The sequence below is a fragment of the Platichthys flesus genome, chromosome 16, assembly GCF_949316205.1.
Source record: "Platichthys flesus chromosome 16, fPlaFle2.1, whole genome shotgun sequence".
NCBI classification, from domain to species: Eukaryota; Metazoa; Chordata; class Actinopteri; order Pleuronectiformes; family Pleuronectidae; genus Platichthys; species Platichthys flesus.
Window position 1 is genome coordinate 13,249,015 of NC_084960.1, and position 16,125 is coordinate 13,265,139.

The 16,125-nt window shown below is 40.4% G+C and overlaps 1 protein-coding gene across 2 annotated transcripts; it reads left to right on the forward strand.

Moving 5' to 3' along the window:
* The first annotated feature begins 400 nt into the window (after positions 1 to 400).
* stat3 (signal transducer and activator of transcription 3 (acute-phase response factor)) lies at positions 401 to 14,124 on the forward strand. 2 transcript variants are annotated; one of them, XM_062407229.1, is made up of 24 exons: positions 401 to 633; positions 3,742 to 3,891; positions 4,246 to 4,489; positions 4,603 to 4,695; positions 4,821 to 4,902; positions 5,077 to 5,177; positions 5,661 to 5,812; positions 6,050 to 6,208; positions 6,526 to 6,618; positions 6,737 to 6,796; positions 6,893 to 6,922; positions 7,025 to 7,118; positions 7,213 to 7,260; positions 7,390 to 7,473; positions 8,245 to 8,343; positions 8,604 to 8,739; positions 8,827 to 8,879; positions 8,971 to 9,065; positions 9,231 to 9,370; positions 9,460 to 9,681; positions 9,792 to 9,834; positions 11,247 to 11,306; positions 12,031 to 12,128; positions 12,902 to 14,124. In XM_062407229.1, exons 2-24 carry the CDS (start codon positions 3,764 to 3,766, stop codon positions 12,940 to 12,942), a joined length of 2,355 nt encoding a protein of 784 aa, XP_062263213.1. In that variant the 5' UTR covers positions 401 to 633; positions 3,742 to 3,763; the 3' UTR covers positions 12,943 to 14,124. The 2 variants fall into 2 exon arrangements, with proteins under 2 accessions (XP_062263213.1, XP_062263214.1); XM_062407230.1 differs by lacking the exon at positions 11,247 to 11,306 and having other exon boundaries at positions 402 to 633.
* Positions 14,125 to 16,125: the final 2,001 nt, after the last annotated feature.

Consider the following 16,125-nt stretch of genomic DNA (forward strand, 5'->3'; position numbering starts at 1 on the left):
TTACACACTACTTCAATGTGTTATATTTACCCACTGAGAGAGGTGATATAAGTTATTGACCTGTGATTGAAGGGTGATCAGTGAAGAGCAGCTCTGGTGTTATTAAAGTCGTGATGACGTCAACGCTGCCAGTAACTCAGATGACTTCCAGGCTGGCTGTTCCAAGGAAGAGCTCCTCCTCCCCCCGCGTGCCGTTTTTCTAGCGCGCAGACGCAAGGAGGGCGCGTCCGGCCGGAACAGCGCTGCTGCGACGGCAGTGAACACCAAGTTCTCAACCAACCCCGCCGCGAAGCCCCGCCTCTCGTGCCCAAAAGAAACGTTTCGATTGGCCACACCGGAGTTCGGCACTACCATTAGCTGTCGGGGGTGTCAATAAGCGGAGCTGTTCTGGTTTGTGTGGCCGGAAGCACTGCAGTGTAGAGGACTGGTGTGGAGGTTCATGCGCGTGTGAGAGAAGTGTTTCCCGAGCAGGGGAGGAGAGGAAAAGAGTCTTTCGCCATTTTCTTTGCGACTTTATCTTCAATTGTGCGCGTTCACTTTTGAATAAAGTCTCCTCGGCCGTCTGTGTGGTTTTGAGCGGAGAGCGTTGCAGTTTTCCCACGAAGAAACTTTGAAGGAGTCCCACCGAGCCAGGTAAGCGGAGAATAAAAAACACTTCTGCTTTCCGTCACTTGTTTCTCTCCACACCGAGGCCAGCTGCTTTTCACAGGGATGTCACAACAGGCCACAGCAATTACATGGGAGTGCTAGGGTACAATTACAGCTTTGTGATTAGTTTATGACTTATTCACGAGAGCCCATCCTATGTCCTGTTCGTTCGATCAAGCAACAACAGCTAGTGTCTGTGCTCGCACGTCATAAACCTGCTAATGTCACAACCTCATTCCTGGACAGTAGCTTTCCCTTTTGCACAAGTGGTCTTGAACTTCCAGTTTGCTGGTGCTCAGTTCGCTGTCTGTTGTCGTTGAACAGGACTGACGCCTCGTAAATTATCACGTTGCATTGAGTTTTTTTAAGTGAAAATCAGCCCATTGTTTTGTGTTTCCCTGGAGTTGTCACGCCCATCTCCCTCCTCCCAGCTGCAGGTCTGACACACAACACCTTTTCCAGGCACACCTGCACTTAAACCTCACGTTGGGGATAGAACCGTGTTTACTGAAGTCCCCACAGCTGTGGAGTCATAGTGATGTAGCCCACAGCTCCTGTCCATGGCATGTACGCACCACGTGGAATGATGATTGCAAAAGAAGGTCAATTTAAAGCTTTGAAAGCCAAACATAGCCTCATTTTAATACTTTGTCTATGGAGCTTGTAGTATATAACGCGATAATTGCATATGGTGCGATGGACATAAATCTGATCATCATGCCCAGTCTAACCTGAGTTTATGTCCAGCCAAAAAAGTGCTGTGCCTTCCACCTTCAATGCTTCAATGAAGCAGTGGAATTAATTATTTTAATTCGTCTACGCCCTGTTTTGTGTTCATCTTTCGGTTTGTTTTTGTGCCATGACGTTAAAAAAAAAAGGCAATAAAGATGCAAAATTAATCAATTTCATATTTACTAAGCATGGCTGACATTGAAAACAGACATTATAAATTATTAAGTATGCTTATTCACATGTTTTGTGGTGTATTTACAGAGGTCATATAACCTGATAAGTTAGCATGGTTAGTGCTTTCTTTTGTTTGCTCCAGGAGGTACTTACTGGAATATCAGTGATTTACATCTATGGAATCACTCATTGTCTTTCATGATTGGCAACCATTGGAACATCTGGTTTGCCCTGCACATGCAATGATGTTCTCCAAGTCTGTTTGTATAAAATCTAATTAAAGCTGTGGCGTTTGGTCAAACCGCTTATCTTGGCAAAAAGAGTAGTATTTGTGAAAGTCATTTATAATGCATGTGTGTCACACAGGCAAGTCAACATAAAAAAATGGGAACATCATGTTAATGGAGTAAAGAAACCTTCTGAACATTACGAAACATTGGTTTTTAAGTCTGAGGTTACCCCAACCATCACTGGGAAATAAATTCTTTATTGAAAGCTTTCAGTGCAGATTTAATCTTTTTCAACTGTTTTGTGACACAATCAAGTTTTCATCGAAATGTTGCCTTTGTCATTTCATAAAATAACTAGTTGTATAGCAGGGACTTTGCATCATGAGGTCAGTGCCAGATGTTATTTAAAGTAATTGCTGATCAACATGAATATAGTTATACAACTGATATGATTGTATGCACTGGGTCATTGGTGATCCTCCAGATTTTTCGCAGAGATTTCATGAGCATATCTTGGAGAAGTCCAGACACTTAATGCAGGTGCTGAGTTTACTGGAAAGCAATTTTGTAATTCAATACAATACATACAAAGACTTCAAATGAAAGCAATGAGGATAGGCTATATGGTAAAAGTCACATTGTATCAAGTGGTTTTCAGATTAAAGTGAATTGACCCACCTAATCCCCCCCTTTTTTTTTATTGGCTTGTGTGGTTTTTTGTGTGTCAGAGAAATGTAAAATGAAACTAAAAAATCTACTCGAATCACTAACATAAAGCAGTTGAGCCCCAAATGAGATGTTGAAAGAATGAAAGGAATTCTCACAGTACTACGGTGACTGCTCAGTGATGAACCACCCAGTGTTTTCATGTGCCCAGGAATTCACACGCTGCTTTCATATGTCAGTGAAAGAAGAACTTTGAGAAGTTTTGAAAGTGTTACTTTTTATGGAACAATTTCAGTTATGTGTCTGGCATGCTTAAGAAAAACTTCACTTAGAATGTCAGTGTGTATAACGGAACTGTTTTCTTGTTGCGTCCTCAGGTTACTGACTTGATTTAAATGAAACTTGAAACATATGTTAATGTTTGACTAAAAAATGAGTAGAGCCCTGACACTGAGTTACCAGGTCAATCCACTCAACAATCTTTACGAGGATGGCTTTATATCGAGAGTAGTTTTATTACTCTGCTCTTCTATTTTTTTAGAGAGTGAGAATATAAAGTAATACAATGAAAAATGTTGAACATCTATCTGTGCTTTCTGTTAGCAAAAGCAACACCGTAGCTCCTTGAAACAGAAAGCACATTCTGGTTTAGTGTCAAGAACACATCTGAGTCATCATCAACACAGGATCAGAGCTTTGGTTTATCTTGTTAGTCGATCTTTGATTCTCCATAGCATCAGACTTGGATGATAGTGCAGAAGTAACCAAGGTTATAAAAGGGGCTCAAACAAAGGCTTCAGTTCATCATCTAATACTGCATGGCTGGAAAGCCAACTTTCCTTTGGATTCACTCACTGTCTGCGTATGTTTACTCTAGTCTACAGCCCTCCAGAGAACAGTGGAGCCGGCTGTTGGTAAAATGAGAAGGCCAGAGGAGCCTGTCAGGTGAAACTGATGGATAATAGTAATTGTATTGAGACTGTATGTTTCTCTTGTTACAAATCCATCTCAACCATAGCTTTTCAACACTCAAAAGAAGGAAATGTGCTTTTCACTGGGGCAAAACCTGGGTGAGAGATCATTAACTCCCATCTGCTAAGGGAGTTGACAGCTGTCTATATAGGCCCGTATTTCTCGGTGAAGGTTTAGTGTTTCACTGAACAGGAAGTGACCGCACTGGAAGGGATTCTTTTCATATTCAAAGAAAATATCACCCTAGCTGTTACTCCATCAGTGTGTTACCTCTTGCTTAATTTACAGTATGTTCTTACCCTTATCTGTTTTTATGTAGGTTTGAGGAAGTATATGTCAAGATGGCACAGTGGAACCAGTTGCAGCAGCTGGAGACCAGATATCTGGAGCAGCTCTACCACTTGTATAGTGACAGCTTCCCCATGGAGCTCCGGCAGTTTCTTGCCCCCTGGATTGAGAGCCAAGACTGGTGAGAAATAATTTTATTCCTGTGATCTGTTATGCCCATTTCATTTCTCCTGTTTGCTATCATATGCTGCTATTGTTTTATCCTCCACTCGCTCCAGATTGGCGTTTGGCCACACACCATGACTTGCTAATATGTAGAAAGCTATCATGTTTTAGAATCAATTGCCAGCCTCTTCCTTATCATGCCTTTGTCTGTTGAATTAGTTTAGAGTTAAGCTTTCTTCTGAGAATTTTTCGGTTCAATGTTTTGAGTTATAGGGGATATGGGTATTTAGTTTGTTTGCATCTCGTACCAGCTCATAGCAGGAACTAGAAATCATCATACCCTGATTATCTTCTCCTCTCCTTTCACAAGGGCGTACGCTGCCAATACGGAGTCGCACGCTACACTGGTGTTCCACAACCTCCTTGGAGAGATAGATCAGCAGTATAGCCGTTTCCTGCAGGAGAACAACGTGCTCTACCAGCATAACCTGCGCAGAATCAAGCAGCATCTGCAGAGCAAGTACTTGGAGAAGCCGATGGATATTGCCCGCATTGTTGCCCGCTGCTTGTGGGAGGAGCAAAGGCTCCTGCAGACTGCCACAACTGCTGCACAGGTAGAGAAAGCCACACAAACCAAGCTTATTCTTTATTATTTTATGATAATAAAGTCATGAATTGGTTTGGGTTAGCTGAATAATTCTGAATATTGTGTATCTTCTTCTTGCAGGATGGCCAAGCAGCTCATCCCACTGGTACAGTCGTGACAGAGAAGCAGCAGATCCTGGAGCACAACCTTCAAGACATTAGGAAACGAGTGCAGGTGAGTTTCCCTCAGAAAATCACTGATTAGAATATTTGTGTTCAGAATCATTTATATTGCATATTCACTCTAACCTTGAAGTCTTGTCATTAATGAACAAATCATGATCATTTGTCTCTCAACAGGATATGGAACAGAAGATGAAAATGCTTGAGAACTTGCAGGACGATTTCGACTTCAATTATAAGACACTGAAAAGCCAAGGAGGTAAAATCTACTTCATAGGTTTTTGCTTTTTCCTTGACATTAGACTGTAGGAAATGTCTTAATACTGTCTTTAATTAAGATTCATTAAATGCCTTGATCAGCATTATTGTGTAATGTACATAAATGCATCTTAATTTTGTAACTCACCCATTACATGCTTCTGCCTCATTTCAGAGTTGTCCCAGGACCTTAATGGAAATAGCCAGGCAGCTGCTACAAGACAGAAGATGGGTCAGCTTGAACAGATGCTGAGCGCTCTGGACCAGCTCAGGAGGGTGGGTCCCTATCACTTACCATGTATTGAGATATGTCAAAAATACATGAGAGAGAATTGAAACAGTTTGGATTGTCTTAAATGCGATAAATAAAAGTATAACCAAGAAGAAGTATCAACTGATAAACACAAGAATAACAAGGGTTCAGAAAGGTATCATAAAGAGGCTTTGTCCTTGTATGTTTGTGCAAAAGTTAGTAATAGGCGTTTTGATGTTAGGCCACCATTTTTGACTTTATCTCAAATTTTATGAATTACTTAAAGGCAGCAACTTGAAGGAGGAGTCTGGGCTCGGCACTTGGTTGATCAAATAGTTTAAAAGGGTTTTTTTCATTGACTTTGCAAAAAGACTCTGTGATGATTAATGAAGAACAAGTTAGAGTTTGAGAATCTATATCATGCTTTTCCAGAGGTACTGCCACCACTCACATTGCCCGGATGAATTATTCCACTGCTTAAATGTGCTGTCCTTCGTATCCTTTAGCAAATCGTGACAGAGATGGGAGGCTTGCTGACCGCCATGGATTACGTGCAGAAGAACCTGACAGATGAAGAACTAGCAGACTGGAAGAGACGACAGCAAATTGCTTGTATTGGAGGTCCGCCGAACATCTGCCTGGATCGCCTCGAGACATGGTAACCATGAATGCAGATCTAAAGCAATTTCCTAATCTAGACGTCGGTCGGCTTATTAAGGATGATCCATTTGTATTTTTATATATAAATAAATATATAAATAAAAACAAAAATGCTCGTTGATGAAAGCTTTATTTAGTTATTTGAGAATGAACAAGTGTACAACAGTTCAACATCTGTCTAGCGTCAGAAAACATGAGAGTTGACTGAACTGAACTGTGGTTATTTTCTAACCAGGATCACATCCTTGGCTGAGTCCCAGCTCCAGATTCGTCAGCAGATCAAGAAGTTGGAGGAGCTTCAGCAGAAAGTGTCCTACAAGGGAGACCCCATCATTCAGCACCGACCCGCCCTGGAGGAGAAGATTGTGGACTTGTTCCGAAACCTAATGAAGAGGTACTGCATTTGGTGTAGCTGCACTAAAAACGTCCACAGACAATATTTCCTTTTGTGTTACTATGAATGGAGGTTGCTTCTTTGGGAACCTAAAGAAGAATCGAAGTTTGAGGTTCCACTTTTTAATAATGCTGAGCTTTCAGACACATTTCTCAGTCTAAATTCTACAAATGAACTGGTTTAGATCAAGTTTACATTGTGACCATATTCCGAATGTGATACACAGTCGACAGCTCAGGATTATTAGTATGCGGACCTTATATTCTCGACAACTTGTGGTAAATCTCCTCTGAAACATGATCCACTTTGTCTTCTAGTGCTTTTGTGGTGGAAAGACAGCCATGTATGCCCATGCATCCAGACAGACCTCTGGTTATTAAAACCGGAGTGCAGTTCACAAATAAAGTCAGGTAAGGCTGCGGACTTGAATCACTGAAACAACAGAGACTGTTTTTTTAACCTTTTTAATGGAGAATATTTGATATCTTGATGAATATTTAATAAATACTTCCTTTGTTTTTTTTCCAGGTTACTTGTTAAGTTTCCTGAACTAAATTACCAGCTGAAAATTAAAGTTTGCATTGACAAGTGAGTTTTTTTCTTAACTCTTTATCAGGACGACACTTTCATGAATCAAGATATAGAATAAGTTCTGCTTCACTGACTTGAACTGTTTATTGTCAGGGAATCTGGTGATGTGGCTGCAATTCGAGGGTAAGACTTTTAAGAACATTTTTGTTTTTTAAAGCCTGGTCATTTGCTTTATATTAATTTAGAAAAGAGTCTCACTTTCTTCTGCCCCTTGAATTTTCTCAGGTCACGAAAGTTTAACATCCTCGGCACCAACACAAAAGTTATGAACATGGAGGAATCGAACAATGGCAGCCTGTCAGCAGAGTTTAAACACTTGGTGAGTTATGGAGGCAAAACCCTAAATGCTCGACAGTGATGAAGTTTCCTCACAACGGCCTGCCATGGAGCTCTGACTTCCTGTTTTTTTACAGACCCTGAGAGAACAGAGGTGCGGTAATGGTGGCCGGACCAATAGTGATGTAGGTGCTCATCCTAACACTATTGTAACAATAGTGTAATTCCATGCTAATTGTTGCATAGATCCATATGAACAGTCCACACAGTTTATTTTTCATCCACTAGAGGTTCAAATGTTCTCCTCTCTCCAGGCCTCTCTGATCGTCACAGAGGAGCTGCATCTTATCACCTTTGACACAGAAGTCTATCACCAAGGTCTGAAGATCGATCTGGAGGTGAGTAGCTCTTCCGTTTTTTTGTTCTAACTTCCACACAAAACTAGAAGCAAACCCAAAAAACTCTCAAAGAACAATGCAGTGCTCTGTTCTCCGACACATCATAGAGAAAGTCTTCAGACAAATGAGTCATCATCAAAGTCTTCAGAGTGTCATCGCCCTAGTTTCTAAATGAGCTGCTACTGAAAGATGCTACTGTGTTCCTGAACCCAGTAACCCCACCGAGGGCGGAGTAACAGCACTGAATATTAATGCTGAAGCAACTTTTTATTCATTTAACCGTTTCAACATAATAATTTCTCTTATGGCGAGTTTCCCTGTTGGGATTAATAAAGGAATATCTTGAAACTAAATTCTCCCACCGACAAATGGTATATTTGTTGTGAATATGGGCTCAAGAATAAACTGCATCTTGAGTGATCCTCAAATAATGAATTTGACATATTATGATTTTATTTCAGTGCATTGTGTCATTATCGTTGTGTTCTTTCTTGAGGGACACATCATACTCACAGATGTGATCCCAAGGCTCGAGAAGCAATATCTTTTGTGGGCCGCTTAACAACGCAACCCTTTCATAATAAAACGTTTTGCACTAAGAACAGCTAGATGCTTTGTACGGGTAAGAGCAGCATTAATGAGTAGATGATCTACTGAAATAGAAGCAAGAACATTTTAACGTCATTGTGCAGGAAAAAATGTTGGCAATCAAATTATTGTAATTTTCTTTAAAGAACTTACTCTAATAATTGTTTTCTTTCATATATGCAGACCCATTCTCTGCCTGTGGTAGTCATTTCAAACATCTGCCAGATGCCGAATGCCTGGGCCTCTATCCTGTGGTACAACATGCTCACTAACCACCCAAAGGTAAGACGGCACCCTCTGGTGGAAAGGGGCTGAGCAAACCTCACAACCTGCCACCACCGTGCCACACCACCACATCCTCTACCAACCAACCAGAGCACACATGGCTGACTGGCGTGTGTGTACACATGACCTCTGTCAACTTTGCACTGTCAATTTGACGGCCCTCTCCTTCTCTGTGTTGTTTTCTGGCTCACCATAAAAATTATTCGGATAATGTTTTTTTTTTTTTATAATAAGCTGGCTTGGCTATGTCTGCACAGAACGTGAACTTCTTCACCAAGCCTCCAGTGGGAACATGGGACCAGGTTGCTGAAGTGCTAAGCTGGCAATTCTCCTCCACCACCAAGAGAGGCCTAACCATTGAACAGCTCACCACACTGGCTGAGAAATTACTAGGTGAGTTGACATGACTTGGACTCTCTCTAAAAACTTCCAAAATTGCAACGCTTCATATACTAATGGAATTTTCGATTGTCCATTTAGGGCCTTGTGTCAACTACTCTGGCTGTCAGATCACTTGGGCCAAGTTCTGTAAGGTACTTCACCTTCCAGCCACATATGCCTCAGTCCACCATATTGCCATTGTATTGAGTCGGTGCGAGTAATTTTTCCCCTTCCTCTGTGTAGGAAAACATGGCGGGTAAAGGCTTCTCCTTCTGGGTGTGGCTGGACAACATCATTGACCTGGTGAAGAAGTACATCCTGGCACTGTGGAATGAGGGGTGAGAGGTCGTCCTTTGTTTACAATTCAAGTCCCTGAGCAGCTTCTGGAATCTGGCGTTTCTCATTGTATAGAAAGTGTTTTGGCATGCAGCAGTCAACAGATTTAGAATGAATGTACTATTTATAATGTTGGTGTGTATTATTTGCCTTCCTGTTTCCCTCAGATATATCATGGGATTCATCAGTAAGGAGCGGGAGAGGGCCATTCTGAGTCCAAAACCTCCTGGCACTTTTCTGCTGCGCTTCAGCGAGAGCAGCAAGGAGGGGGGCATAACATTCACATGGGTGGAGAAAGACATCAGTGGTGAGAATTTCAATCCTTCTATAACAATTTAAAGATATATATTTAAGAAGTTTGGTTGTGACACTTTTGTGGTCGTGGTGTGGGTACAGGAAAGACCCAGATCCAGTCAGTGGAGCCCTACACAAAGCAGCAGCTCAACAATATGTCCTTCGCCGACATCATCATGGGATACAAGATTATGGATGCCACCAATATCCTGGTTTCGCCTCTCGTCTACCTCCACCCCGACATTCCCAAAGAGGAAGCGTTCGGGAAATACTGCAGGCCGGAGACAGCTCCTGAACCTGAGATAGGGGGAGACTCGACAACCAGTAAGTCACATGTCTCTGAGCTCTGTGGTATCCATGCATCTTAAGAGACACAAGACATATGGATATTATTTTTTTCATTACAAATGTATATTTTTTCTTTTCCCGGACAGCTATTCAGCCATACTTAAAGACAAAGTTCATCTGCGTCACACCGTAAGTATCTGTCCCTCCTTTATCTTCAAGATTAGAATATGATTATATGGTCTGTAATGACTACAGTGATAATGTGGACTGCAAGGAGCACCCTGATAATAGGACAAGATGGTATAAATGTACATATAAGATCATAACGTTACAAAGTAACAAAGATGAAGGTTTGGCTGCTGTCTAGTCTGTGATGTGCCAAAGTTGAAATGTGTTCCAAAAAACGTCCTTATTTGTTATTGATTTTTAAGAGACTGAATGTTCCTGCTCAGGATCTACACTTCTTTAAACTTACACTTCATGTGTTGTCACATGTTCAAGGAAAAGAGAACAAAGCTACTCTCACTGTGAGTCACCACCATCATTAGAGGAACCATCACCCTGCTCATGTGAACCTATATACGCAGATTCTGTTCAGTTTCTGTTTAAGTCGATTGACGGTTGCCCCTGGTATCAGGTTAGGGCCTAAGGGACTCAGGTGGGAATTTATCTCCATGCTGGGTCTGCAAATATTCCTTTCACACCTTTCTATTTATGTAGACCAGGAATGCGATCAAAATAAGAAGAGTAGAAGACCATCTAATACCCCTAACGTCTAACTGGCATCCACTTTAAACGATTTAACTATTCTATGTTGTGCTCTTTCAGTTGTATCACATTTAAATTCAGGTACATTGGTTTGGTCAGGGTCAATATTACAAAATCATGAAAGGGCACAGAGGCTGAAACATAACTTATTTAACAGTAAGAAAAAAGGTTTTGAATATATATAATATATAGATGTTTTCAATTAAACGTATTTACGGCTGCCTACACTTAGAAATATTTAGATGTAAGTTGTTAAACTACACATTGCTATTCTTAGAATAATATATTAGAGGCTATCTTCAGACGGATATTCATTGAGTAGCTGAGATTGATTAAGAACTAGAATATCACTCATTGGAGCCTATAACTTCAGCAAGGCCAAACACCCCTTAAAATAAATCAAGCTTCACCAAATTGCACACACATATAAATATATCAGTCCCCTAAATGTACAGGATATTTTTTTTTTTATCAAGTTCCATGGATTATTCCTTGGAAAATTTGTAAAACTTTCCAACGAAAACACAGCCCTCTGATCTGGATCCACACCTAAATTTATTGGGTTCTTCCCTGACCCATATTACATCGTTCCACCAAGTTTTGCGGTAATACGTCTGGTAGACGAGCCTCCTTGGTGGAGGTACTAATAACCGAGGTGGGAGAAGGAAAGGGCCGTCAAATTGACAGTGCAAGTTGACAGAGGTCAGAGAAGTTTGTACACACACGGCAGTCAGCCATGTGTGCTCTGGTTGGTTGGTAGAGGATGTGTTGGTGTGGTACGGTGGTGGCAGGTTGTGAGGTTTGCTCAGCCCGATCCTGACCTCTCTCCGTAGGTGTCCCTCCGTGTTCATGGACTTGCCGGACAGTGACCTGCTTGGGAACGGATTCCCATGGTAGGAACCAAGGGGGGGGGGGGGGGGGGGGGGGGGCTGGCGGCTGGCATGAAGGGCTTTGTGTGCATCATGTCACTTTGTCTGTGTGTCTGATGGGTGGGTTTCAGGGATATCGGCGCCGCACCCCCACCTACATATTTGCTGTCTGTGTCTGTGTCTCACAGCTTCTTTTCTCCTGGTTCTAATTCAAATGCATCTCCCTACCATTAATTTTATTTGTTTCAGGTACCATTTTTCCATCTGTATGAACTTAACATAAACATATAAACTCTGTGATTTTTTTATCTGATACGAGAATTCAGAAATTTTTTAGTGTTTTTGATCCAAATATTAAAAAATCAATGAATAATTTCTTAAGAAAGTAGACAAAGCCAAAAAAGCCATTTGAAAGAGGAAGGAAATTAATAAAAGGGGAAATTGCTCTTGAAAGAAGGTTTGCGTAATGTCCTGGTAAATTCACTTAACCAACCGCGCTAACCATCAACTGACAGCGCAGAGTCAGTTGACTTTGCACACTGAGGCTGAATGTTGAACTATCTTTCGGAGTAGGATGAGACTGATTATCGCAACCTTTTGACTTATGGTGACCTGCATTCAGTGTGATGAAGACAAACACTAACAATTGGGTTGACTAACATGAAATCTGTGGCCAGAATCTACATGGAAGTGTGTGTTATTGGTTCACCTTTTTTTTTACATTTGTCGTCTTTTCATGTTTTTACAGCACAAATTCTGGTAACACCAGTGACCTGTTCCCCATGTCGCCCCGCACCCTCGACTCTCTGATGCACAATGACGTTGAAGCTAATCCAGGACATATGGGTGAGTCACTTACACACACATTGTACATAATCACAAACGTTTGTATTTATATAAACACGTGAGAAGCTCCACTAACTACAAGCCAAAACCTTTCAATTAAGAAAACTCACAGAGACGAGAGGTATTCTGTTTTTTGTGACCAAATCTGACCCGAGCCTGATGATTTTCCCGGTTATAAGCCCAGTCAATGTGACCAAACCCGACCTGCAACTGATTCATACAAAAAAATGATCCACTCTCTAGTTCAAACGAGTTTTTCAGATTGCTGCGCTGTTCACACTCTTAGGACTTGCTGTCTTGTGATCAGGAGTCTTTCAGGCGTTATGAGTTCATACTACACTGAATGACTGGTGACAGGTGGTCACACATTACACAATCTTTTACCAGGAGAAACCCCCTGACTTGTACCTCTGGTTTCTACCTCTTAATACCCTCTTCACCCCTTCAGGCGTTCTGGCTGTGGTTGCCTCGGATTCATTGAGATACTTAATCTGCTAGTCATCTAGCAGAAGGTGTTCGAAGACTTTGCACAGAGCGAATGGCGACTGGCTTTGGTTGAATAGTGAAACATCGGGCCAGAGTGAACTTGTGGCATAAACAAATTATAATCTTAATGGTAAAAAAAAACAGCACTTCGAAAAGATTGGACCAACCAAAACCAAAATTGTCCTCACTCTCCCCTCGGAAAGGTCTTCAAGTGGGCTACAAGAACACACAGTACAACATTTATAATGAATATTAATAGCATTTCTTTAAATTTTTTATCTTCACAGATTCGCTTACTTTGGACATGGACGTAGCCTCACCTATGTGAAAGATTTCTCTCACTGTCAGGAGTTGACGACTTCTCTTCCCTCCCTCTGTACACTTGTCCTGCCTGTACAGTTTGTTTCTTGTTTCTGTGTAAACTTTCGCACAGTACGGAATTGGAAGATCCTTTTAAAAAGGCATTGCCATTTGTCTTTAGCCTTTGATTGTACTTGGTGTGTGGAAATCTTGATCGATACTGACCCACTCACTGACCCTCCATTCAGTACTTCCCCCTCTTCACAGATATCTGGAATTGTATTTTTTTAAACGTCGTACTGTGTGCGTCATTGGCTCTTGAAGATGGCTATGAAATCAAGTGTTTTTTTTCTTTGAATAAGAAATGTAATGAGACTCATTGTTGTATAAGCTATACCGCTTTAGAAATGTATTTAGATGAATTTATTTTTGATGCATTTAATTGTCTCTTTTACTTTTCTCTGTTGTGTTTTTTTTTGATCCCCTCAAATGTCATATGTCGCAGTTGTTCCAAAAGACCTTGGTTGCACTTAAAACTTAAAACAAATTTGTATATTTGTTCTATTTCTCAGAGCAGTTTGAAGAGTTTTTAAACTTGTTCCTACATGGAAAGACGAGGATACTTCGTTAGTTATTTAGTCGTGTGTTTCTTCCACCGTATTGTATCGTGAGAAATTACATGATATGACTCATATAGTTGGTGAAAACAAGTTTTTTGTCGTTCCCACACAAATACTTTTATTTGTGGTCCAGGGGACTGTACTTGCTTTCAAAATGAGCATTTTTTTGTTTGGTTAAATTCATCTGATATAACCAGATATGTAAAGCAAATGATTTTACAAACGGTTTATTTTAAAACCTATCATCAAAAGTAATCGTGGATATTTGAGAAATCTTTTTCACTTTATCAAAGTGTAAACAGTAGAGTTTTTCACACTGTTGAATAAATCCACACCAATATTCCCTATTCAACCAAGAAATGTCACAAGGTTTTCTGTAATCTATGCTGTAACTCTTCATGATTTGACAGATGGCAATAAAAACAAGCTGGACCTGAACGTTCTGTCCCCTGTTATAATAGGGTTTTTTCTGGTAATTTTTTCTCACTCCGGTTGAGGACAGAGGATGTCACACATGTTAACCCCTATGAGACAAATTGTCAGTTGTGAATATGGGCTATATAAATAAAATTTGATGATGATTGAAAGTATTCTAGTAATCTGTTGGTGTGATTATTGACTCACTAAAAAAGAAATTGTTGAAAGTTTTTTAACATGAAGATCATAAACAAACTAATGTATTATCTATAAGGACCAAAACTAAACTTATTAAACAGCCAGTTACAAACATCAAACTTGTCTGAGCTCTGTTTATACTCCACAGTCATGCAGATCATGCAGATGGGAAAAGAGTGGGGATTGAACCCCCAACCTTTTTGTTGAAGAACGACCACTCTACCCCCTACGCCAATCCTATATTAACAATAAGGATTGGATAACCTGTTCATTCCCATGATAAACTAAGCACAGGAAGAAGATGGACAAATTATTGTGTGTCTGTGTCATTCCATGCTGCTTTTGATTCACATTTCAGAGAAAACTATTGTATTTTCTACTTTACTACATATACTTGACAGCCTTACTTAAAAGTTACTTTTACATTTTTTGATTTTAGATACTGGATGATATAACATGCTTTAAAAACCTTTTGTTAGAGGATAACCCAGTAGTTTCCCGCCTTGGCTTCTGACGCCTCACAAGAATCACAGTGTAGGACACATTGAATTCGGCTTTAAACTCATTTTCTTGAAGTCTTTACCCACTGAGGCCAACACTATCATTATGAACCCATTATGTTGAAAGGGGACTTCTTAACTAATAGCATCTTACTTTAGGCTACATATTCTTTAAGATGTAAATAAATAGATCTAATCAGTTTATTTGTAGTATTTAGTCATTTGTTACAAAAATTTGATTGATTACAGCAGATATCACATTTTCAAAATGGCCCTTCATATTCAAACTGTTTCAGAATAATTATGCCTGTAATTTATATGATTAATATTGAAGTATCACTTATTAATTTGCATATGCATTTCAGGTTTGAATTCACAGCTGCTTCTGAAAGTTCCAGATTTATAAATACAGAACTGAGAGATCATATGTATTAGATATGAAAATGCTGCTAAATGAACTGGATGAGAAGTGACAAACTGAAGTGGCCAAAGCTATAGCTGAAAAAAACTAAAACGAACAGACACTACAGAACTTTACCGTAAATCAAACCAGAGGAAGTATTTAATAATTGGTAAAATGAATAGTTCAGCGTTTTGACAGGAAATGTTATGAAATCACCTGTGTTGGCAGGAAACCAGTAACAACAAAGAGGAACGGTAAAGATTTAGGTCAAGCAATATGCGATAAATAATGTGAGAGCAGTAAAGGTCTCATTTCTATTAGGAACTGAGGGCCGATGTTAATTTGGTGTACCCTGCTGGAAAAGAAAGCTCAGGTTTAATCCAGGAAAAAAGACATTTGCTTAAATATTAAAGTAAAAAACTGAATGATATGATGACATGTGGGTCGTTTTCACATCCACATGCTGGAAAAAATAAATTTGACACACATGCCAAAAAAATCTAATATAAACAAACTAGAGGTCCCATTTCTAACTATGGTGGGTACAAACCGCAATTGAGCCGTGCAGAAATCAACCACACGTTCCTATTATTCAACAATATAAAAGTAAGACTCATAAGTTGAATGGGAGCATGAGAGATGTAAAACCAGCAGGGGCTAATTATTTGAAACCAGCTGCTGTTACAGGTTGTTTCCCATGGAAGTATTAATCCACTGCAGTTTCTTGGATTTTAACAGTACAGTATACATTCCTACATATGAGGTCATCTGTCATTCTACTTCCTGTTCTACCACTGCCTTCGAGGAAAGAACTCTCGACACATGATCCCTGGACTTCCCTGACTGGAAACTCCACATTGCATGAGTGCAGCCCCGCCATGTCTTCAACTGTAACGTGCCACTGATAGGAACAGCAGCAGCCTGACTGCTGGGATTCCCATGAGCCTGTTTAGTGACAGCTGAGATAAAGCAGCTAAACAAGCACAGGCAGCAAAGGAGACACTTTCTGCATCGCCGGGCCTCAGCCTTGCTCTACACCCAGTCAGCCCGGCCTCGGTCTACTGTGTGTGTTT